At 45.1% G+C, this 23,803-nt stretch overlaps 1 protein-coding gene across 5 annotated transcripts in view; it reads left to right on the top strand.

Annotated features, from left to right (window-relative positions):
* The first annotated feature begins 479 nt into the window (after positions 1-479).
* The window catches only part of PKHD1 (PKHD1 ciliary IPT domain containing fibrocystin/polyductin), a 382,755-nt gene continuing 359,431 nt past the window's right edge, over positions 480-23,803 (top strand). For all 5 annotated transcript variants that reach the window (XM_050948683.1, XM_050948684.1, XM_050948682.1 and 2 more), the window contains exons 1-8: positions 480-693; positions 3,544-3,796; positions 5,092-5,169; positions 6,674-6,818; positions 7,909-8,008; positions 14,440-14,497; positions 17,369-17,447; positions 19,691-19,765. In XM_050948683.1, the coding sequence (XP_050804640.1) occupies positions 3,745-3,796; positions 5,092-5,169; positions 6,674-6,818; positions 7,909-8,008; positions 14,440-14,497; positions 17,369-17,447; positions 19,691-19,765 (587 nt within the window). In that variant the 5' untranslated portion in view covers positions 480-693; positions 3,544-3,744. The remainder of the gene's footprint in view (positions 694-3,543; positions 3,797-5,091; positions 5,170-6,673; positions 6,819-7,908; positions 8,009-14,439; positions 14,498-17,368; positions 17,448-19,690; positions 19,766-23,803) is intronic.

Raw genomic sequence — 23,803 nt, 5'->3', positions numbered from 1 at the left:
CCAAATTTCACTAGACACCATGAACATAACCCCAGCCTCGCTTGAAACTTGGCTAAAATTCTTGGCAAACTCAGAGATGCTTTGTAAAACCATGGCAAATTTGGACTGAGGTTTGCCAGAAAACCCCAAACACCTTGGGCTAGGGGGTTTTGTTATGAAAGTTACTTCCAACTCCATTGACTGGTGTTTTGGGGAACAATGATGTGTTGCTTATTTTTCACATGGAAGCAATGGAAAGAAAAAAAAATACAAAATTGATTTGATTTGAAAATGTGCTTGTTTTCATTGCACATATAAAAATCCTGTTTCAAGACGAGAAAAATTCCAAGTTGCTTTCCCCATGGTCATTAACAAAAGACTCAGAGCAAAGTGGTTAATAGCATAAGGAGCTTAGGTTAATTATTACGCTTGCCCTAGGGATAGCTCTGAACTTTTACTATGACAAGCATCCAACCTGCACATAAACTAGTCTGGTAAGTTACAGCACGACATGATTCAGTTACTTGCAGAACAATTAGAGTTAGTGCCTGGAACACCCTTGTCCCAGAACAGCAACAAAATTGAACCAAGCTGTCAGGTTCCAAAGGGATGAAACCACAAAAGTTACTCTGAAACCACAAAAGTTACTCTGAAATCAGAGGTAGCTGTGTGCATCTCTCATCTGAGCAATGGAAGAAAAGCGCATAGGAACAGGTAAGCAGTATCATCTTTTTTTTGGTATGTCTTTATGTGTATAGCTTCAAATGCAAGGTCATTGTGAGTACAGGTTGTGGAGTCTGGCCAGTCCTGATTGCAGTGGCATTGAGAACTATAAGGAGGAGCCATCAGCCACTGATTGCATTGTAAAGTGGCAGAGCTCATACCACAAAAGATAGACGCAAACTAGTTTGTGGATGTCTTCCATTACTATAGTATCCACGCATGACTATCTAATCTCTATCAGAACCTGGAAGCAGGAGGAGCAGAGTGAAGGGAATACATATTACTGAACATTTGTCAACTTCGATTGAGAGAACCTGGCTGTTTTCTCTCTCTGTTGTTTACCTACCAAGGCCGGTTACAAAACTTGTGATTTTTAGCTACTGCTCTGCTACAGACTCACCGTGGGACATTGTACTAAGTCACTTACCTCCAGGGGGGCTGGAACAATTTGTATAGTGAAGGTGCTGAGAGCCATTAAACTAAATTGTAAACCCTGTGTATGATGGAAACCACTTCAAGCCGGGGGGTGCTCTCGGCACCCCTGGTTCCAGCACCTATGCTTACCTCTCTGTGAGATCTGTAAAAGAGAGGCTACAATATATATCTGCTTCAAGCAGGAATGTTGGGAGACCCAGTGAATTAACTGAAATGTGTGCAGCATGCTGAGACCTTTGGCTGAAGTGCCCTGTAAGCTATTAATGGCTGGGCATGGCTGCCGGATTGAAAGGGGGATGTAATTCAAACAGTCCGCTTTGTTGATCTCAACAGGAATAGCGGAAGGCTTAAAGTTTACAAGGTACCTGTTCCAGGCCTAACCACAGCTCTGTCCCGTTCGTAGTCTTTCTGAGTGCCCCCCTGAGGTGTCAGCCTTTTTTCTTTTCCCAGCTTGGAGTGAAATCCCACAGTTCTCCCACTCCTAGAAGTGGGTCCTAGGCTACAGTATCCTATGTATCTACTGTGCTCAGGGCTTAATTTGTGCCAGGGCGGAGTGCCGGCACCTCGAGGCTTGGCAATTCATAGCTCTGGCACCTCTGGGCTTGCGGCATCAGTTAAGAATGTAAAAAAAATTGCTTGACCCTCCCCAGCACCTCTTTCATTACAAATTAAACACTGAGTGTACTTACCTGGCTGGTCCGACCCACGTTTCTTCCCTTTGGCAGTCTGCGACCAGTGGTGCGTCTGCATTGTTTGTTTTGCAGTAGGAACAAAGAGTACAAAGGAAAAAAAAAAAGATTCTCGAACAACAGTCTACACCAGGGGTTGGCAGCCTTTCAGAATTGCTGTGCCGAGTCTTCATTTATTCACTCTGATTTAAGGTTTCACGTACCAGTCATACATTTTAATGTTTTAGAAAGTCTCTTTCTATAAGTCTCTAATATAGAACAAAACTATTGTTGTGGGTAAAGTAAATAAGGTTTTTAAAATGTTTAAGAAGCTTCATTTAAAATTAAATTAAAGTGCAGAGCCCCTTAGACTGGTGGCCAGGACCCGGGCAGTGTGAGAGCCACTGAAAATCAGTTCGCATGCTGCCTTCGGCACGCGTGCCATAGGTTGCCTACCCCTGGTCTACACACACGCCTATCTTGAGAGCCTTGCAAATCCACAGATATCCATGAACTATTTTTGTGGATCAGCTGTGAATACAAATTTTGGATAAAAAACTAGATAAATTCATAGAGGATACGTCCATCAATGGCTATTAGCCAGGAGGAAGCTGGGAATGGATGACAGGGGATGGATCACTTGATGATTATCTGTTCTGTTCATTCCTTCTGGGGCACCTGGCATTGGCCACTGTCAGAAGACAGGATACTGGGCTAGATGGACCGTTGGTCTGACCCAGTATGGCCGTTCTTATCTGTGCAGGGCTCTACCTATTTAGGCTTACTATCCCCCGAGGGTAACCTAGGCAGCCCTAACTCTTTCATACGTTCCCAACATGTGTCTGTGTCTCAGTCTGGTTCCCTCGAACAACACCCACTCTCTTGAAAGAGTGTTCCTTTCTAAACCTGCCCCAGGTATTCTGCTCTCCTGGGTTCTAGTCTTTGTTCTGCCACTGACAAGCCACTTCACCTCTCCATATCTATTTTCCCTCCCACTGTCTGTCCATCTTGTCTATGTAGATTTTAAATTCCTTGGGCCCGGGCTGTCTGTACAAAGGGCCTTAATTTCGGTTGGGGCCTCTAGATGCTACCATAATAATCATCGTAAATTACGCCTTCCAGTTAGCTCCTTGTCTTGCTCTAGTCCTCCCTTCCTGTTTCTTCGACGTGTGAGTTGCACCAGAATTGAGACTCTATAGATTTTCTAAGACTCTGAGCCTCCTCTGATTGTTCCCCCGTGCAGTAATATCCCCATTTTATAGTTAGAAAAACTCAGGGGTATGTCGTACTTTAACTACCCACCTTGTGCAAGGGGGAGCATATAGCTGCAGCACTCCTGGAGCAGCCAAGCAGAGGAAGTGAACCTCAGTGCCCTTGGTTAGCTTTGCTGGGCTTTCTGCAGTGCCAACTGAGGTTCTGACCCTGGACATCTTCATGAGGAGGTGGACTGAGCTCACAGATGCTTTTTGCACAGAGTGCTGAAGAGCCAGAAGAGTTTAATGTAGCCCTTCCAAGGGAATGGTGCAACTAAATCCCTTAAACCCTCTTGACAATCTCTCACTTGGTGCCAAAATAGTAGTAGGGCTTGGGAAAACCTGGTCCTGGGTGCTGAGCACTTAAAGATCTGGCTCTTGGAGTGGATGAGGCTTCATGTGCTGTTATCAGCCTCGCGTGTGTTTTAAATCTTTATTCGTGAATGAGATGAAATATATCTCTCTGACGCGCTTTTTGATTTCAGGAAACAGCCTTTCCTACATAGCAGAACAATGACTCAGAGCAGCATGGCCTGCCTTGAAGGCTTGTCATGTGAATAAGGAATATAGAGGAGGGTTTAATGTTACAGGGAAGGAGCTCGGGCACTAAAGCCACATGCTAGACCTGTGAAGATGTGAGCTATCTCAGGGAAAGTCTCCAGTGCAGTTGAAGTCTGGGGCCAGAGATGAACACTTTGCTACCGTCCTTTATGAACGTGGAGCTGCTGCTCTTTGCAGGTGAGTGCTAGAAGGTAGGGGATCTCAAACTATTATCTATGGGGCCAGCAGGACAGATGAACCAATGCCACTGGGAAGGGAGTGGGATTGTTGGGAGGCTGGGAGCAGCTTTGCAAGGGGCTCTGCCTTTGTGGGAGGCTTATGAGGTGGTTTGCGGAAAGGACAAAGTTGGATGCCATAGGGCGCTGGTGGTAGCATGCAGGATTTCCTACAGTGTTGTAGCTAGTATGCAGAATGTGCCACTCTGCTGGTCCATGGCTGGGTCTGTAAAACACAGTGTATAGAGACCACTGGCAATGTCCAGTGCAATATTTCACCTACCTGATACTCCAATGCTGGGACACGTGTCAATGATTTTTTTTTTCACTGCAGTAAATGACTATCTCCTCTAGGTTGTTGGGTCAAATTTAACTCAGGCCAGTAGTGGACAAAAGTTTTTGTCATCTGATAGTTTTGTCTGATTTTGGTGAAACATATTTGGATCTCAGTCTAGTTCCTAGTGGAGAAATGTCCATATCTCACATTATCATAACTACTGCTCTTGTTGATAGCCTCAACAGAGGTCCTCTGTTGGAATGGGAACTGCAATGTTCTTCCATTTGTAGGTGGTCCCATAAGGTTATTCACTGGCAAGGGAAGCTTGCTCCGTTGCTGTCTTTGCTGTGAATAACTAAGAGACATTCTCAGTTTCTAGCCTCTGCTATGTTTGCTAAATCCACCTAAACACAAGTCAGAATCTGTTAACGGTGTGGAACACAGCTCCTTCATCTGGCTGTCCCACTAGGCAAGGAGCCCTTTGTTTCTCCTTTCAGGGGCTCTATATAGTTTTCCAAGAAAATGTTCCATGGTTTAACTAGACTGGTTATCACCAATCCCTCTGCAGAACAGAACACTCTACAAGTGGAACAAAGCTGGGGCAAAGCAGTGACTGCAAGAAGGCTTGTAAGCTCAGCATAGCAAGGCCTAGATGTCTGTCTCATTTTCAAGAGGGACGTAGGCACCTAGGAGCTTATGTCTCATTGGACTTTATATGTCCACCCACTTGTATTCATTCTATATACATGTGTGTGTGCATATTATGTATTTCTAATCTATTGTAGCTCCTCCAGTTGTGCTGTTAGGGATTTGTTTATTTAGGAGAGATATACTTTGGGTCAGAACATGCTGATAGTAAACCTCCCATGCAGAAATGTGTCTCAGGCATTGCCAATGCCATTGTAAAGATACATGCTGCACACAACTGATTCTGCTGGTGTATTACATTTCATCCTGAAGTATCTGGGTTATTTTTGCAGTGGCATCTGCAAAGTTATTCACTGAACCGCAGGAGGGCAGCCTTGCTGGAGGAACATGGATCACCCTGACATTGGATGGTAAGTTTTAGGAGGCTGCTAGTAATTGGTGGAAATCATTGGATAAAAATGGGGCACTTGGAAGAATTACCAGGGGTCAGCTGTGTTTTGAAACACAAGACTATAACAGGGTTCAAAAGAGAATTAGATAAGTTCATCAAGGATAAGTCCATCAATGACTATTAGCCAAGATGAGCAGAGATAGTGTCCCTAGCCTCTGTCTGCCAGAGGCTGGGAATGGGCAACAGGGCATGGATCACTTGATTACCTGTTCTGTTCATTCCCTCTGGGGCACCTGGCACTGGGCACTGTCGGAAGACAGGATACTGGGCTAGATGGATCTTTGATCTGACCCAGTATGGCCGTTCTTATGTTCTTAATTTGTCATTCTGGTATTGGCAACCATAAATGTAAAACAAAACTGAAAACACCCACACAACAACACAGCAGTCAGGCGCCCCAAAATCATGAGATTGGGTTGAAAAATCATTAGATTTAAAAAAAAATAATTAGTGTTGGGTTCTTTTTATTTGCCTTCTGGATTTTTGAGTATTTAGGCTGCACTCCAGTAACACTGACATGCTTTTCTCTGAAATCATAAGAGCTAGAAATATACTTCTTCTTTTTTAAATGAAAGCTGAGATTTTCATATAGTCACATGACTCCACTAGCCAAGGCTTTAAGAAAACCATCAATTATATTGTGAGACTTGTGATAAAGACTTGCCAATATTGTCAGTCACATAGGCCATAATTGTCAAACTTGGTTGCCCCAAACTATCCATATAAATAATGCTACCTAGCTCTTATATAGCACCTTTCATTAGTAGATCTGAGAGCACTTTACAAAGGAGGTCAGGATCATTATCTCCATTTTTGCAGATGGGGGAAACTGAGGCACAGAGCAGGCAGAGTCACTTGCCCAAGGGTCACCCAGAAGGCCAGTGGCAGAGCCAGGAATAGAACCAAGTGTCCTGAGACTCAGTCCAGTGCTCTGTTCTTTAGGCCATAAATAAATGACCTGATTTTCAGAGGTGCTGAGCACTGACTTCAGAAGGAGTTGCAATTCCTCAGCATCTCTGAAAGATCAGTCCATTTGTGTGTGCCTAAATACGGATTTTGGTGCCTGCCATCGGTGCCCAAGTTTGAACATTTCGGCTAAGTCATGTATAACTGTGCAAAATATGTGGAAAGGGCATGTGAAATGCGAAGGTGCCAGGTAGTGGAGAATCAGGCCCAGTGCAAGCAGAATGCTCTATAACAGAATGTGTATGGGAGAGGTTGCCTGGTAAGTATTTAAAAGCAGTTCACCCAAAAGAAGATACATAGCTGAGTAGGAAGATGAACCATGTTTTAATATGAAAGACAGTGCCCCACACTTGGTTTTAAAATCCTTGATTAGGGGATGGCACTGCTGTTGATAGACACAATCTGAACTGCACTCTGTAAAAGTTTTAATATGTTATTGTCATGACTACTAAAGGATCCTGCACTTACAAAATGTTTGTCATTAATGGATTGCTTAGGTCTGACATCTCCCCAGTTACAGTTCATGTACTCCACCAGTGGGTCTTTGCTAGAAGTGTCCCTAGTGAGTCCCATTCTGCCTCCAGTACGGTGCGATGTCCATCCTGTATATTTCGATGTATCCATCATCAGATGCAAAACGAGGTACGGCACTCTATTAAAGGGGTTCAGGAAGGACTTTCTAGGCAGAAGATGCCCTAGGAAAACATCTGAGGATGTTTTCTTGTTGTTTTCTGAATGCGTGCTAGCTTCAATGACTGTTTGAACTATTAGCATAAAAGACCTACTAGGATCCAATGACTGGAAAGGTAGAGAAATTCAAACTGGAAGTAAGGCACAGATTTTCAATAGTGAGGGTAATTGACCAGTGATACAACTCACCAAAGGGTGTGGTAAATTCATCATCTGGGATCTCTATATCAAGACCAGATGCCTTTCTAAGGGAGAAGACTTTGCTCACCCGCACTTTACTGGGCTCAATAGCATTCATATGTATTGGGAAGAATAAATCTTCCATACCAGGAATCATGGGGGTTGAGAGAGGAATTCTCAGGCCTCTGTTCTGCAGAAGGTCAGACTAGATGACTTTAGAGGTTCCCTTCTGGTCCTAAAAGCTCTTAATACAATTGAAAGACTCACTATCCCCACACCTGGGCACTTGGGCAGGATAAAGCAAAGCTTTGAGAGTCTTTTGAAAATTTGGGAGTATGCTCTCTAAAGCTAGCAAGAGCAATACCTCTTAAAGGGTCCCTCATGGATTTTCAGCCACACATGTAGAGTTTGTGCTGAAATCCAACTCAGGTGACTAGACTGACCGCTGAACTCCCCTCTTGCCCCCAGAGGTGGTCCATGTAGGTTAAATTTGGGGCACACTGGCTGGCGATGGAAAACTTCCACAGCTGCTGCCCATGCTATACCTGCTATAATGTCCTTTGCCAGGCTGTTATACTGGTTGATGAGTCCTCTTCTGGAGAGTGGTGCCCCTTGTCTGGGAGTCATGGCACAGCGTCCCCCTCTGACTCTGTTATTGGCCCTGCCTCCACACCCCTATTCTGCACTTGTTCATTTGTGTCAAGCTTGTTGTTTTTTGTCTCCTTCTCTCCTCTAAAGAGGAGACACATTAGATTAAATAGATTACAGAGATTAAAGTCAATGGAGCTACACGAGTTTACACCCACAGAGGATCTGGCCCATGTTTTACTTTAAAACTCATGAGCTGTTGTTTCCTTTGAAGGCCCTCGCAGCAGGAGGGGCTGTACCAGCTGGAGGTGATTGCCAATGGGCAGGTGATAAGCAACCTGGATGGGATGCCTTGTGACAACTGCACTTTCAAGGTAAATTCCAGGGAGGGATGGGAGGAAATGGCTAAAGATAATCCAAAGGGGGTTGCAACTCAGAGTAACAGACTGAGCAGAACAGAACTTCGATTGACTGTTGGGGTGGGGGGAAATTCTGAAAGTGCTATCTCCTAGGTTGGAAAGAGGTGGATGCACTATTATTTGGGTCATTTAAAACTAGCCCTGACAAAGTGCTAGGGACAGAGGAATAATCTAGCCCTGGTTCCCTAGTAGGGGGACCCGATGTCCCGATTTTATAGGCACAGTCCTGATACTTAGGATTTTGTCTTATATAGATGCCTATTACCCTCCCCCGCTACTTGCATCCCAATTTTTCACACTTGCTATCTGGTCACCTTATTCCCAGAGGATAGATTAGATGACCCAGGAGGTCTTTGTCTGTGATTATGTGACAATATGGGTCCTAGTCACCCTCTCTTTGCATTTTTAAGGCATGCAATGGCAAAATGCTCTTATGAATATTTTTACATTGGTGTCTAGATGCCTGATCATGCTAGGTCCTGTGCAAACACACAGTAGGAGAGTGTCTCTGTCCCAACTGTCTAAATAAAGAAATAATGAGGTGGGAATAGAGGCACAGAGAGATGAAGGGACTTGCCCAAGGTCCCACAGCAGGTCATTGGTAGAGCCAGGAATAGTCTCCTGAGTTTTAGTCCAGATCCTTATTGACTGGACTATACTGCTTCCAATTGTGCCTGTTCAGAAGGGTGCACTGTAGCCCGATTCATAGATTATGTATTAATCATATTGATTACTTAAGAATTCCCAGTTATCACTTTGAGGGTTGACAAGGTCTTGTCTCCAGATTAGGCCCAGTGTTGTTAAAATAACTGGATAGTTGGGAGCCCCGATGTGCACAGTTGTAACACTCATGCTTCAGGAAGTTTTCTATAGTTACAAAAATGTATTAATACATTTAGCAAAGTCACAAACACTCCAGCTCAGTAAAGTAGGTAGAGATACTACAGAATGTATATCTGAACATCCATGTACTCTCACCATCCCTTGAAGAACAACCTGAAATGTTAGCCATTTTCTCCCTCATCACCATCACCTTCCCCCTGACCGCCAGTGGCTGTCGTTCTGGCACCTCTCAAGGGCTACATCTCTTTTTCCGACTGCCCACAGACTGGAATACAACTTTTATGATGTGAGGGTTTTCCCCCTCTTCCTTATTTATATTTTCTCACCTTACTCATGTTGAGGTGTCCTTAGAATATTAATGTTCTCAATTTATCATATGCGTCAATTCATTGCTATGGTACTCTTGTGGATAGACTTTTACGGATGTTCTATCCAGAAGCTGATGTTAGCTCATGTTCTTGTGGTGGGCTGATGTCATTATGGAGAAAATTCCCCTGTACACACTCTACTTCTAGTTCTTTAGGGGGAGGGATAGCTCAGTGGTTTGAGCATTGGCCTGCTAAATTCAGGGTTGTGAGTTCAATCATTGAGGAGGCTACTTAGGGATCTGGGGCAAAAATCAGTACTGGGTCCTTCTAGTGAAGGTAGGGGGCTGGACTTGATGACCTTTCAAGGTCCCTTCCAGTTCTAGGAGATAGGTATGTCTCCAATTATTCCCCTCAAGCTTTGTACTAGCTCCTAAAGCAAATGTCTTACAGGGTACAGGCCTGTAAATTCCTTGCATTACTGCTAAATATAATAAATGGAGAATTGAAGGCAAGACTCTGAATATAATAAAGGGAAGCTAGCGATATGGCTTGAAGCCCATGATAACCCAAGAGTTCTGTACACCAAAACCATGGGTTGATCAGGGAGGGGATGGAGTCAGGCACTGCTCCCCATGGCACTCATCCAGATATTGCAGAACTTTGTCACTCGGGAAATCTTGAGATCAGCTCTGGTTCCAAGGTTTCCAGATCTTTGTGAGTTTTGGCCTTGTGGGAAGTGTTACCTGAGGTCCCCTAAAGCCAAAGCTCTCAGTAACTTTACTTTCTGCAAGGCAATATCAGGAAATAAATCAAGGGAGATGCAGCATCTCTGTCTGCTATAGGGCTGGCATAAATCACACAAAATCAAATGCTTTTACTTAAAGCTTCACTTTTATTAGTCTCCAGCACTTTCACAAGAATGGCGTTACTCAGAGTCTCTGCTTTAGTTAGTCTTAAGCACATACAAACACAATAGGTTATAGATCACTCCCAAAAAATAGTTACCCATGGTCTGGAGTGGTCAAACGACAAAGTTCAAGTGGCCAGCTACCTGCCTGCCACTGGGGATTCCAAGATATCTGAAAGGTCAAATACAATTTCCGCAGACCTGTCAACCCCTTTTATGTTAGTGACTGTTACAATTACATCAACAACATGTCAATCAAAGAAAAACCATTAAGCAAGCACTTTTTAAGCTATTAGTTATACAGATGTGTTTCTGCAGAGTCTGCAGTCTCATGGGCCCTGACACACGCACACAGAAGTCAAATATGTATCGACTTGATGTTTTTCACAGACCCTTACCTCAGCATATCAGAGAGGACATAGAATCAGATTCAGCCCTCATGGTCACTGCCCCCCTTCTCTCCCAGCTTTGCCTTGGTGATGCAAAGGCTGGTGCAAAGGCCTGACAGGGGCTACTTTGGGCAATACACAAAATAATCAATGTTCCATCCCAATAGCTGGCTGTGGCTTGAGCACCTGACTGGTTGCTAAAAATGCCCCCTCTTCAGCAGAACTTTTCTTGGCGTGTTTCCGCTTGTGGGTGAAGCCAGGACACGCAGAAGAAGATGCGTTATGCTGTGTTTTGTCTTTCTGCATATCCAGTGCAGCAATGGAGACACTGATAAGAGCAGAAGAAGGCTCAGATGCCTGGATTCTCTACCTTCTAATTACTGTGGTAGCTTGCAACAGTCATTTACTTTCTCAGTTCCCCATTTGTAAAATAAGGATGGTTCCACTTGGCTCCTTTTTTAAAACCCTCAATTCTGCTCCCACTAACGTCAATGAAAAAAGTGCCAGTGGCTCATTTGGGTTCAGGGTCAGGATTTATAAGAGCAGTGTATTACTATTTATTATTATTCTAGGGTAATGGAGATCACTTAACCCTTGCAGAGCAGGATCCTCAGCCCATAGCTGTTTGCTAGAGAAGAAGCCCCTTTGTGCCTGTCAGTCCTGTCTAGCTCTTTTCCAGGAGTGAGCGGGCGAGCCCAACGTTTTCAGCAAATTGCACATTAAACTACACAAGTCATTGGGCAGTTCAGCTAGCTTAGAGAGTTGATGAAAAATCACCAGGGGATGCTGTTAATGAGACACATTCCAAGCTAAATAAAACACAATGCGTCTCTTTGTTTTGGGACTGGAAACCTCTGAGCCATGAGTATTAAAAATTAATTTGGCCTCTCCAGTAGACTGCAAAACCCGCTGCAGGCAGTGACAAGTCTGAACTGCTCGCAAAAGGTTTTCCTATCAGCTGGTGGCTGTTGCCTCACTGCTCTAATCTGCTCCTTGCTCCAGCCAGTCGGGCTGGCTGTTGGCCGGTGCTGATCTCTCTTCTTTGCGATGACCGGCATGAAGGGAGCTTGATGCTAATGCTCATGAATTTTTTAGACTGCCATGTCTCCAGCCCAGGAGGGAGGCAGAGGCCAGAATCTATCAGAGAGTGTGATGCTATGTTGTGTCACATGACAGCTCAGAGGGAATCAATGTTGGGAAGTCATAGAAAGTCTGACCCCAGCTCTGCCAGGTCTTAGGTTGCTCGAGTGCTTGACTCCAGAATATAGGCGCATGTTGGGAAGGGAGAGGGAGAGATGGCTAGGATCTGTGTGAGAGAGGGATAGTGGGCATGGGGCTGGAGAATGAGAGTGTAGGAGGCCCCTACATACCTTTTAATAGGGATAAATCCTGGTCCCATTGAAATCAATAGGAGTTTGCTATTGACGTCAATGGAGTCAAAGTTTACTTTAGCCCAGTGGTTCTCAAAACCAGTCCGCTGCTTGTTCAGGGAAAGCCCCTGGTGGGCCGGGTTGGGCTGGTTTGTTTACGTGCCACGTCTGCAGGTTCAGCTGATTGCAGCTCCTACGGGCTGCGGTTTGTTGCTCCAGGCCAATGGGGGCTGCTGGAAGTGGCGTGGGACGAGGGATGTTCTGGCCGCCCTTCCCACAGCCCTCATTGGCCTGGAGTGGCGAACCGCGGCCCCGGGAATCCGCAATCGGCCGAACATTCGGATGCAGCAGGTAAACAAAATGGCCCGGCCCACCAGGGGCTTTCCCTGAACAAGTGGCGGCCTGGCTTTGAGAACCACTGATTTAGCCCATTAGTAATATTTGGGGCTAGATTCACAAAGGTATTTAGGTGCCTAAAGATGCAGATAGGCACGTGATATGATTTGGAAAAGTGCCTACCTCTCGCTGACAGTCAGTGTAAATCCCACTAGGCCCCTAAATTCCTTTGTGAAGCTGACCCTTAGCTCTTACATGATGCTTTTCATCTGGAGAGTTCAAAGTGCTTCACAAAGGGAGATTGGAATCATCCTTCCCATTTTACAGATGGGGAAAGTGAGGCACAAATACAAAGTGATTTGGCCACAGTCATGCAGCAGGCCATGTGTGGAATCCAAATCTCCAGCCTCCCAGTCCAGTGCCTATCCACTGCCTCCCAGGAACACAAAACTGGGCTTCTTTACCGTGCTCTGACCACTGCAGCTGAAACCACAGTTCACACGTTGTCCAGTTTTGGGATGACATAATCTCATGAAAATCCCAAATGCTGCACGTTTCTAGGAAAGCAGGAGTTGTCAGATCAGATCAGGCAATTGGTCCATCTAATCCAGTATCCTGGCTCTTAACACTGGACAGTCCCTGAAGCCTCAGAAGGAGCCAAAAAAAAAACAAAACCCTTGATACACTTAATCCTGCAGGAGGCTCGACTAGAGGACCTCTTGACGTTCCTTCCAACCATTCCTTTCCATGGTCGGAGCAGGGTAAATACCTCCCACAATACTCCGTGGATACTGGCTTGTGTAAAGCTCTGGGAGCCAGATCCTTGGCTGGAGGTCAGTTAAGCTATGACAGTGTATCCCAATGGAGGAGCTGGGTCTGTATTCATTCTGCCTATGCTTGCTTTCCAAGAACAGTCTAGGGAAGGAGTGAACTGGCAGGAATGCTTGACGTGAGTGTTAACTGCATATGGGAAAACAGTCCCCAGAGCAACAGATAGGCATGCTATAAAGATCAGTAATATTCACAGAAAACAGCAGGGTTTCGAACTGAAACTCACACACCAGGAACCTGAGACTAAGAGTTACATTCAGGTAAAACAAGTGATGCCATGTGAGCTGTAATTCCAATCAGAACTAATGCTTAGATTGCAGATGTTGGCTTACAAACTATCATCAGGCCCAGAATCATTTGTAGAAATGATTCAGCCAGCAATTTTGAAGGAACAAAGGAATTCGGGACAATCACAGGCTGCTCGCAGAGAAATGAGGAGCAGAAAGAGAGAAAAACATCGTTGACTCGGTTTTTTGCTATGAATGATTGGTTCAGCTCTGTGCCACAGTACCCATGGTCAACTGGGCAATGCAGTGCACAGAGGAAATATGTAGGACTGTACCCTAGTGCGGAGACACTGTAGTTACACCTTCCTACATGCAATTACACTGCTCAAGAGGCAGAGACATAGGAGTTCAGGAGCACCAAGGGAAATGATTAAGGCTGCCAGGAATGCTCTCCACGCCAGAGGGACTGTGTCTGGAATCTCCACTCTGTGCACACAAGGGTGCTGGAGGGTTTGCATAGGAGTGGGAAAGCAGGTTACCTTTCTTAGATAGGAACAGTAAATGCTTCTTGCCGAGTACACTCCTCTCAGGGACCCTGAATACCTTTGACTATATGGACACATCCTCCCTCACTCCCCAACTGCTCTACCCATATAGGTGCTTCCTCATCTCAGATTAGTTCCCAGAGTTATAATCTGACCCTTAGTTTCCAATTTCTGCAATGATCAGGTTATGTTCTGGAGCATGAGATCATCTTGCCCTTGTCTCCTGCAGGTCGAATTAGATCCTTGGTGACCCGTGTGCAGACCTGTAACTGATTAGCAACTTAATAACAGTTTTGTTGGTGAGGCAGAAGATAGAGAAGAATGCAGTTCTCTCTTCTCTTCGCTGCTCTGGTTCTGCAGAGCTAGCAGGAATAACCAGCAGTAGAAACCTATTGTCATCACTAAAATCAGCAGATCTGACTGTGAGAACACATGGGGAGTAAATTTGCTGATAAGAAGGGGGCAGTTTTACATAGTCACTCATCAAAGTAAAAATGCACTTTAAAGACAAGCCTCAAAATAAGTGTGTCTGAAATGCTGGTTACCAGTTGTGTTGCGAAAGATGCATAATCGGATCTTGTAGGGCTGCTGTGGAAGCTTGTTTATTTAACAACAAAATTCTTTTTGCAGTTTTCTGTTGCACAAACACCTATGGTTTACCAAGTTAATCCACCATCTGGAGTCCCAGGTAAGGGATCTTCCTTTAAAATGGAGACTGCTTTGATGTTACATATTTTCATCTTCCTTGTGCAAGGGCTGCCATTTTAGCTGATACATTGGGGATTAAATAAGGCACCTATAGAGCTGAAAGCATGAGCTACTACAGTTTGAGCTATGAAGTTAAGGCTCCATAGTTAGTAAGACTCATATCCTGTAGATCAGGCACAGTGGGGTTGCGTAGCATGTAGGGTTGCCAGATGTCTCGTTTTCAACCGTAATGCCCAGTAGAAAAGGGACCCTGGTGGCTCCAGTTAACTGCCGACTGGGCTGTTAAAAGTCTGGTTGGTGGTGCAGTGGAGAGCTGAGGCTAAGGCAGACTCCCTACCAACCCTGGCTCCGTGCTTCTCCAGGAAGCAGCCACCAGATCCCTATGGCCCCTAGGCACTGGAGAGACCAAAGAGGCTCTGCGCACTGCCCCCACCCCCAGGGCTGGCTCTGCAGCTCCCATTGGCTGGGAACCATGACCAATGGCAGCTGCAGGGTCTGGTGCGTGCAGGTGCAAAGGCAGAGCACACCGTGCAGAGCCACCTGACCAACCACATGCCTAGAGGCCACATGGACTTGGCAGCTGCTTCCTCAGAGCCGCGGTAAATGTCACTGGGGCCCCCCCATGCCCCAACCCCCTGGCCCAGACTGGAGCCCCCTCCTGCACTTCAAACCTCTTATTCCCTTTTCTCCAGTCCCACCCCAGAGCCCACACTCCACCTGCACACCAAACCCCTCAGCTCTGGCTCCATCCCAGAGCCTGCACCCCCAGCCAGAGCCCTCCCTCTCTCCCCAACCTCCTGCTCCAGCCTGGTGAAAGTGAATGAGGGTGAGGAAGAGCGAGCGATGGAGGGAAGGGGGATGGAGCAATCAGGGGCAGGGCCTTGGAGGAGGGGCAGGGCATGGAGTCAATTTTTTATTTCAGAAGGTGGAGAAAGCTACTAGATGGGAAGCTGTTCTAGATTTGATTTTGACAAATCGGGAGGAACTGGTTGAGAATTTGAAAGTGGAAGGCAACTTGGGTGAAAGTGATCATGAAATGGTAGAGTTCATGATTCTAAGGAATGGTAGGAGGGAGAATAGCACAATAAAGACCATGGATGTCAAGAAGGCAGACTTTAGCAAACTCAGGGAGTTGGTAGGTAAAATCCCATGGGAAGCTAAGGGGAAAAACAATTGAAAAGAGTTGGCAGTTTTTCAAAGAGACATTATTAAGGGCACAAGAGCAACCTATCCCACTGCGTAGGAAAGATAGGACATATGGCAAGAGACCACCCTGCTGAGAACACCAGAAGCCTGCTCTTAGAATCATAGAATATCAGGGTTGGAAGAGACCTCAGAAGGTCATCTAGTCCAACCCCCTGCTCAAAGAAGGAATTGCTCTTCAGCAAATTCTTTCCACACAATTCCACCTGCTTCATTGGAAAGTCCTTGAAATTGCCAATCAAAAGCCAGGGGTGAAGAAGAGTAAATGTTGTTAGGGTCACATTGATACAAGAAGTTAACAATCCTGTCCTCTTGATTTATGTCTATTGCAAAGTTAAACGACCTGCTGGTCCCCAGGGAACAAAAGCCAGATTTCTGACCCCTTGAGCTGACCCTGCCCTTTATAGAAGTTCAGGGCTTTGCTGAATCACATTTCACCAATACATGATGCAAAATGTACTTACCTGGCCCAAGCCTACCGGCAGTGACCACAGAGAGGTAACGGGAAGGCAGTTTGTCTCATTCAGAGCGGAGGACTGACCATCAAGACTTCTGGGTTCTATTTGCAGCTCTTCCACTGACTTCCTGTGTAGCCTTGTGCAGATCATTTAGGGACAGATTTTTAAAAGTGTTTAGATGGCCAAAGATGCAAAAAGGAGCCTACTGTGATTTTCAAAAGTGTCTAGTGCCTAAATCCCATTGATTTAAATGAGAGTTAAACACCCAGACCCAGATCCTCAAAGGCCCTTAGACTTCTAACTTCCACTGAAATCAACAGATGTTCAGAACCTAAATACCTTTGAGGATCTGGGCCTTGGACGCTTGAAAATCCCACTTGGTGCCTAAATTCCTTTAAAAATCTGTGCCTCAGCTCAATCACTTGTGCAATGGGGATAACCATGTTTTCCAGTTCATAATTCCCATGTGTGATGGTAGATTCTGATCTGAGTTGGACCAGTGTAAAAGTGAAATGTGCCCACTGAAACCAATGGTGTTAATCTGGAGTTAGGGGCAAAGACAGCAGATTTTGACCCACTGACTTCTGTTGTCATTTTTACCTATTTGGTCTCAGTACTGCATTAACCGCCCCAATTCAGTGGAGTGCTAAAGAACATGCCTAATTTTAATCATGCAAATAGTCTAATGGAAATTCACATGCCTAAAGGGAAGCAGGGGTTAAATGCTTTCCTGAATAATGATGGGCTACTTATTAGCTCGAAGTTAAGCAAGTGCTCAGCTGACTCATGTCTGTAATTAACATAAAAACACAGTCTCAGGTCTCCAAAATAAAAAAAAAAAAAAAGTGCCCAGAAGATGCTGTTTGGCTAACTGAAGTGACTCAGCAGTAAAGCTGGTTAGGTAATTATACACTTTTTAAAATTTGAAAAATTTAGAGGAACGTGGCTTTTTTTTATTATTATTATTTTGTCAAAAATTGTTGGTGTCTGTTGGAAAAACTAGAAATTGAATTTCTCTGTTTAAAACCAAAAAATTGGACTTCTAGGCACTCTGGTAATACAAATAATAATTATTAAATACCCCTTAGTAAATCTGGCCCTTAACCCTCACTTTGCTAGCTGCCTTCCTCCACAAACATCAGCATACTGCTTTAAAAATAATCCCTTTGTTTTCTTTCTCATTTAAACAGGAAACATCATACAAGTCTGCGGGCAGATCATTGCTGGCAGTTACGAAACCATTGACTTTAATGTTGACTATATTGATGGGTAATTACATATATTAACATTCTGGCTCTGTCCATGTGATTGAATATTTTTTGGCATTTCTTTCTTCGACCAGCCTCATTGACAGCAATAAATTGCAACCAGTTGGCATGGAACTGCCGGTTTCCTCTTGATGTGGTTTATTGCAGCTCATGAGTTGGGCTCCAGCAAACTTTGTTAATCTAATTGCAACTGGTCCATTAAGCTAGTCCGTTTATTGAGCGATAGCACAGTCAATTGTGGCTCAGTGTGAATTGTACTGTAATTGCATCTGGTTGTTGGAGGTTTTATTTTGGTTAACAGATTAAAACAAACTAATTTCAAATGTAGGAAACTACAAGTTAATAAATTTTCTCTTCCAATTGCATTTTTAGAAATTCTATTAGCTGGGTTGGGGAGAATAATTTTCATGGCAAATGGAAAATTATAGCAGAGCTCTTAAGAAACAGTGGGCCAAATCCTCAAAGGTATTTAGACTCCTAGCTTCCTTTGAAGTCTCTGGCCTTACTCTCCACTCCCTTGAGCTTCATAGTCACGTGCACTTCCACAGAGGGGTGACTTGATTTTTCCATTGCCCTGTTGCTTAAGTGGTCATTTACACCAGGGTCAGGTGAGTGTAAAATGCCAACATTCTGAATTTGCATTGGTGTAAATGGTCACACAAGATGGAGGGTAACAGAGGCCCAGCAAGTTCAAAATGGGTATAAAATGCTACCACTAAGATAAGTGACAGGACGATTCTGAACTGGTACGTGTAGGCCTGGTTGTGCAAGGCTGTGGAGAATGAGGGCCCAGAGGGTCTACAGTTCCTTTCAGATATTTGTTAATGCCGTAATTGATGTAAGGAGAGGGGTAATCAAACCTCATGCTTCAAGAATTTAACTGATCGGCCTAGGGGTCAGGAAGAAATATTCTTTCATTGCACGTTTGCCAGGGGTGTTTTATTCAATAGTCTCTGAAGCATCAGACATTTGCTGCAGGGGAGGCAGCATTCTGAGGGGTCGCAGGTCTGATACAGCATGGTAAATTCTCCGATTAGGGAACTAAATCTTCAGAGGGTATAAATCCTAAATGAGGCTGGGATTTAATCATGGGTGTTTTTAGTAAAAGTCATGGACAGGTCACAGGCAAGAAACAAAAAATCAGGGCCCATGACCTGTCCGTGACATACCATAAATGCCCCTGATTGAATGTTAGGAGTGGGGGGGGGGTGCTGATGTGGGGGGAGCCCCATGTGGGGAGGGGCAGCGGCTGCTCTGGCCACTGCTGTGGGGGAAGTCCAGGGAGGGGGGAGGGCAGCAGTTGATCTGGCTGCTGTGGGAGAGGAGCTCTGGGGGGCCAGCAACCGCTCTGGCCACCACTGGGGGTGAGAGGAGCCATGGGGGCCAGTGGCAGTTCCGGCCATTCCCAGGAGGTTTGCTCAGGCCGTCCCCAGGGCCAGCTGCCTGGGGCCGCCTGAGCAGCTGGCTGTAGAGTTGCTCTAGCAGTCGCTAGCCTGGCTGTCCCCAGAGCCACCTGAGCATCTAGCCCCGGGGTCAGCTGCTTGGGCAGCCTTGGGGTCAGCCACACTGGCCCCCGCAGAAGTCACAGAGGTCACAGGAAGTCATAGAATCTGTGATTTCTGCAACTTCTGTGACACGGAGCCCTAACTGTAAGTCAGTAGAGCTGCACTGATTTATACCAGCTGATTCAGAGTCAACAATTCTAGCCTCTGGATACTGATTAACCTGTGTTCAATATCAGTTATTGTTTCACCCATCTTCAATGGGAACTACAAGTGCTGTGGTTAATGAAATGGAAAGTTGGAGTGTGTTTCTGTGTAGCTTTGGTGTGTTGGTTATTTACAATATAACCTCAAAACACTGGTGAGCATACTTGAGAAAATTCAACCGACTGAATAGATTCATCCTATAGTTTTATAAGAAAGCTATGCTCACCTTTAGTGAATATGTGCAGTGACTGGAGCAGGATTTCACACAAACTCTTGCCTCAATCACGTGGGTCTTGTAAAATGCCCAGTGACTGAGGCAAGGGCTCCTTAGGTTTGTAAGAGTTGTGCATGTTTCATAAAGTGTATGGGACACAGCTTTCCAGTGATGTCAAGTCAGATAGTTCCAAATATAGAATTTATTTTTTCACTGAAGCCAGTGGATGTTTTGCCAGTGACTTCAGCAGGTCCAGAATTTCACCCTAGGGCTTAATGGCTTCCCCTAATGTCACATCTTTCCTGTTTGTTTCCTATCTAGCCCTGTTATCCTCGAGGCGGAAGGAGATGGATGGATCAGCCTCTGTTCTTTTGCCAACAAGCAAAAGAGAAGCATGTTAGTTTGTGATCTTCCTTTTTGCTTTGGGTTATAACTAATTTCACATTGCTTTGAGATCTCAATATGCTTGATTGTAGAGGATCGTCTGTCCATCTGGGTTATGGTAACAAAAGGCAGGTGCTTTGTCACAATTTTGAGGGGCTCTTGGAAAGATTGTTGGTTTTCATAGAAATGTAGGGCTGGAAGGGAGCTTGAAGTCACTGAGTCCAGCCCTCTGCAGTGAGGCAGGACCAGGTAAATGTAGACTGTCCCTGACAGGTATTTGTCCAACCTGTTCTTTAAAAACCTCCAATAATGGATATTCCACAAGCTTCCATGGAAGCCTGTTCCAGAGCTTAACTATCCTCATAGTTAGAACATTTTTCCTAATATCTAAGCTAAATCTCCCTTGCTGCAGGATAAGTGGATTACTTCTGATTCTACTTTCAGTGGACACAGAGAGCAATAGATCACAGTCTTCTTTATAGCAACCCATAACATGTTTGAAAGCTGTTATCAGCTCCCCTCTCAGTCTTCTTTTCTCAAAACTAAACATGCCCCGTATTTTATTAAATCTTCTCGATCAGGTTTTCTAAACCTTTTATCAGTTTTGCTGCTGTCCTCTGAACTCTCTCCAATTTTTCCACATCTTTCCTAAAGCATAGCACCCAGAACTGGACACGATACTCCAGTGAGGTCTCCTCACTGCTAAGTAGAACTGGACAATTACTTCTTGTGTCTTTCTTACAACGCTCCTGGTACTACACTACTTTTTCACAACTGCATTGCATTGTTGACTCATTCCATTTGTGATCCACTATAGCCACAAGATCCTTTTTGGCAGTATTACCACCTAACCTCTTATTCTCCATTTTGTAGTTGTGCATTTGATCTTTCCTTCCTAAGTGAAGTACTTGCCCTGACCTTTATTGAGTTTCACTTTTTTTGTTGTTTGCTTGCATCTTGTTAGATTACCAGAGTCGGGGGAGGTTCTAGGTTCCTGGTTTTCTTGCATCCTGTTAGGGAACAACATAGTTATTAGAGCTGCTTGGAAAACTGAATTTATGTTCTGCAGGAAATTCTGCCATTTCAAAATTTTCTTTTCGCTCCAAATTGGAACAAAAAATTAAAATTTCTCGTGGAACAGAAATTCAGAAAAAATTAGATTCAGAAACATTGTATCATGTTGATAGTGTCAAAATGTTATAATATAAAACACTGAATACAATACGTTGACTGATAAATGCAGTATATGAATAAATAAATTTAAATCAATAATTTAATATCAAAGTTGAAACAATGAGAGTCAAAACAACTTGTTTTGACAGTTTTCCAGTGAACACCTTGTTGAAATTGTCCCTTTTCCATAAAACATTTTGGTTTTGATGAAACTGTGTCTTCGAGTGGAAAATTATTCCATCAAAAATTTGTCCCTTGGCTTTAATCATTGCCAACCTGAGTATAAGTGGCATGCTAGGAAATGTGCACTGAACAAAGGACAAGAGACTGATTCCATAGTCCTTGATAAGTGTCAGGGACTAGGATATGGGAGCTCTGACCTAGTGATTTGAGCTGGAGCCTGGCCTAGTGGTTGAAGCTTGGGAACAGGCTTTAACCATGAGGCCAAGGGTCAGAGCTCAGTCACAAAAGAAGCAGAGGAGTGGGATAGGAGCAAGGCTGGGAACAGCGCAGGCACAAGGGAGATTGCTGCTGTCTGTGTAAGCGTTGGGCAGCCAACAACCTGCCGCTGCTGCTGAGCACCTGTGGGCCTTTTGCAGCCAGTTGGGCAGGCCTGCCAATCAGGCTATTCTACCACAGCCCAGTTGGGCTTATTAATTGGCTGGGCAGGCTAGCCACAGACTCAGCTGAGGAAACTCAAGCCCACAGTTCCTGGCAGCTAAGGTCCTTTTAGGCCATGGGATTGAGCCAGCATAGCTGCCTTTGCACTGCCATTCCACTCCACCCCAGTGTAGGAGGTGTATTAGATTCATAGATTCTAGGACTGGAAGGGACCTTGAGAGGTCATCGAGTCCAGTCCCCTGCCCTCATGGCAGGACCAAATATTGTCTAGACCATCCCTGATAGACATTTATCTAACCTACTCTTAAGGAGTGTGCAGGGAGCAAGCAGAGGGTAGAAATGGAATGCTCAGCACTCCCCAGGGCGCTTTGGCTGGCAGAACAGCCCATCCTACTAGTGCCAATGAGACCAGTGGATCTCAGGATCAGCGGAGGTGACAATGGCTTAGGCCTTATTGCTGTTGGGATATTAGCTGCTGATGGAGTCACCCCCAATGCAAAGCCCCAGCACTAGAAGCAATTACATAGTATGAGGCATGTTTTACACTCCCACCCTGTGTGGATTAAATTGGGGCCAGCTGCACCAATACAGATTGCAGACAGGATCTCCACCATCGCAGCACACTAGGGCTTTGCACTGGTGATGCTACCCTTTTGGCTAAACTCCCAGTGTAGACAAGGTCAGCTGTGCATGACTTCATTGCAAATGAGGATCAGACTCTTGACTCTTCTAAGTGACACAGAGGCTGGAAGTATCTTCACTCACTTTAAATACAGGTATAAGTGACTGAGTGCAGTGTAATAGGAAAGCTGCCAGAGTGGATCTCCGTGGGGGGGAAGTTTTCATGTCTCCGGGACAGCAGCTCCTGGCAGTAGCATTCCTGTTTGCATTACTTATTTAGTCAAATACAAACTATCTCAGTTCCCTTAAATCATAAATTCTTTCTCTGCTGCTGATGAAAAGGTCTTTGTTTAAAATATGGAAGTGGTGGGGCCAAACTGCTAAGGGTTTAAGCAGTTTGTCAAATCATTGTTTAAACTTTTACAAACTTACCCTTGGCATCATTGATTTTTTTCAAAGCAGTTTCAACATTAACAACATTCTTAGCCTGCCTGCTAGCAATCTATAACCACCCCTCTGAGAGAGAACTGCTCTGGTAATACTGCAATGTGCAGGATCCTCTCTTCTTAGAAAGACACATGGGACCTGATTCTCAGGTTCTCTGTTTCTGTGGTTTGGGCGGGGGTGGGTAATCAGGATCTGCCTCCTCCTGAGCATCCCCTTGGGGCCGAGGTGGCTTTGCAGCTTTCTGCCTCTGTTTCCCTCTTCAGGACTCCTTAATAAATTGTGCATACAGGCAATCCACCCCTCCGTAGGGATGGGTTTATCAAGATCAAAGTTCAGAACAAAACTCAAAGTCCCAAAATAAAGTCTACAAAGTTCAACTCAATTCCCTGCTTTCAGCAGGCAACTCCCAGCCCTCTCTAGCTGGAATGTTCCTTTCTTCCCTGGAGTCCACTTTCTCTGGTCTTCAGCCCTTTGGCTTCCTGGCTCAAACACTTCCCCGGTCAAAGGTCTTCTACACAAGTCTCCTGGTCTCTGTCACAGTTTCCCCTCTCTGTTTTCTGTCTCCCTTTGGATCTTTAGAAAGCCCAGTTGCTGTCAATCAGGCCCCATCTAGGGGCCGTTAATGAAGCACAGTTGGGCTGGGGCTCCTTAAAGGGGCCCAGTCCACATTGTGACCGAAGACAAAGTCCACCTTTAAGCCATTGTTGCATTTTTCATACGTTGGGGCCATAGAGTGTATGTCTACAGTACAGTGTAAGCCCAGGGTCAGTAGAACTTGAGTTAGTGGACAGGTTTGTTAACCTAGGGCTTGAGCATCTACACTTAGTGGTAGCCCCAGGTTAGGACTTGTTGAATCCTGGGTCCCATCCCATTATGCAGGCCCAAGTCCAACCACTCATATCCCAGACTTTCTGTTACCCTCTCAAAATGTGGCTGCTCTAGCCCTTTGTTCATGGTGCACTGTGGGAAAACTTGGCTGTCCACCAAACTTGACTTTCCAGAGAACAAAGAAAGTCAGCCTGTGGGATTGTGGGATAATTTTGGTGGACTCCCAGAGCATGAGTCCAGTGGGGCTGCATCTATACTGCACAGCAATAAGGCTTGAGTCTTGGTTCCTGGCTTGACTCGGGCTTGGACCCTCCAGCCCTGTGGTTAGCATGGTTTGTGTGTAGATGGAAGAGGGGTTAG

Source organism: Gopherus flavomarginatus, chromosome 4 (assembly GCF_025201925.1).
Source record: "Gopherus flavomarginatus isolate rGopFla2 chromosome 4, rGopFla2.mat.asm, whole genome shotgun sequence".
Classification (NCBI taxonomy): domain Eukaryota; kingdom Metazoa; phylum Chordata; order Testudines; family Testudinidae; genus Gopherus; species Gopherus flavomarginatus.
The sequence above is the reverse complement of the archived record's forward strand: the minus strand, read 5'-3'. Positions and strand labels throughout refer to the sequence as shown.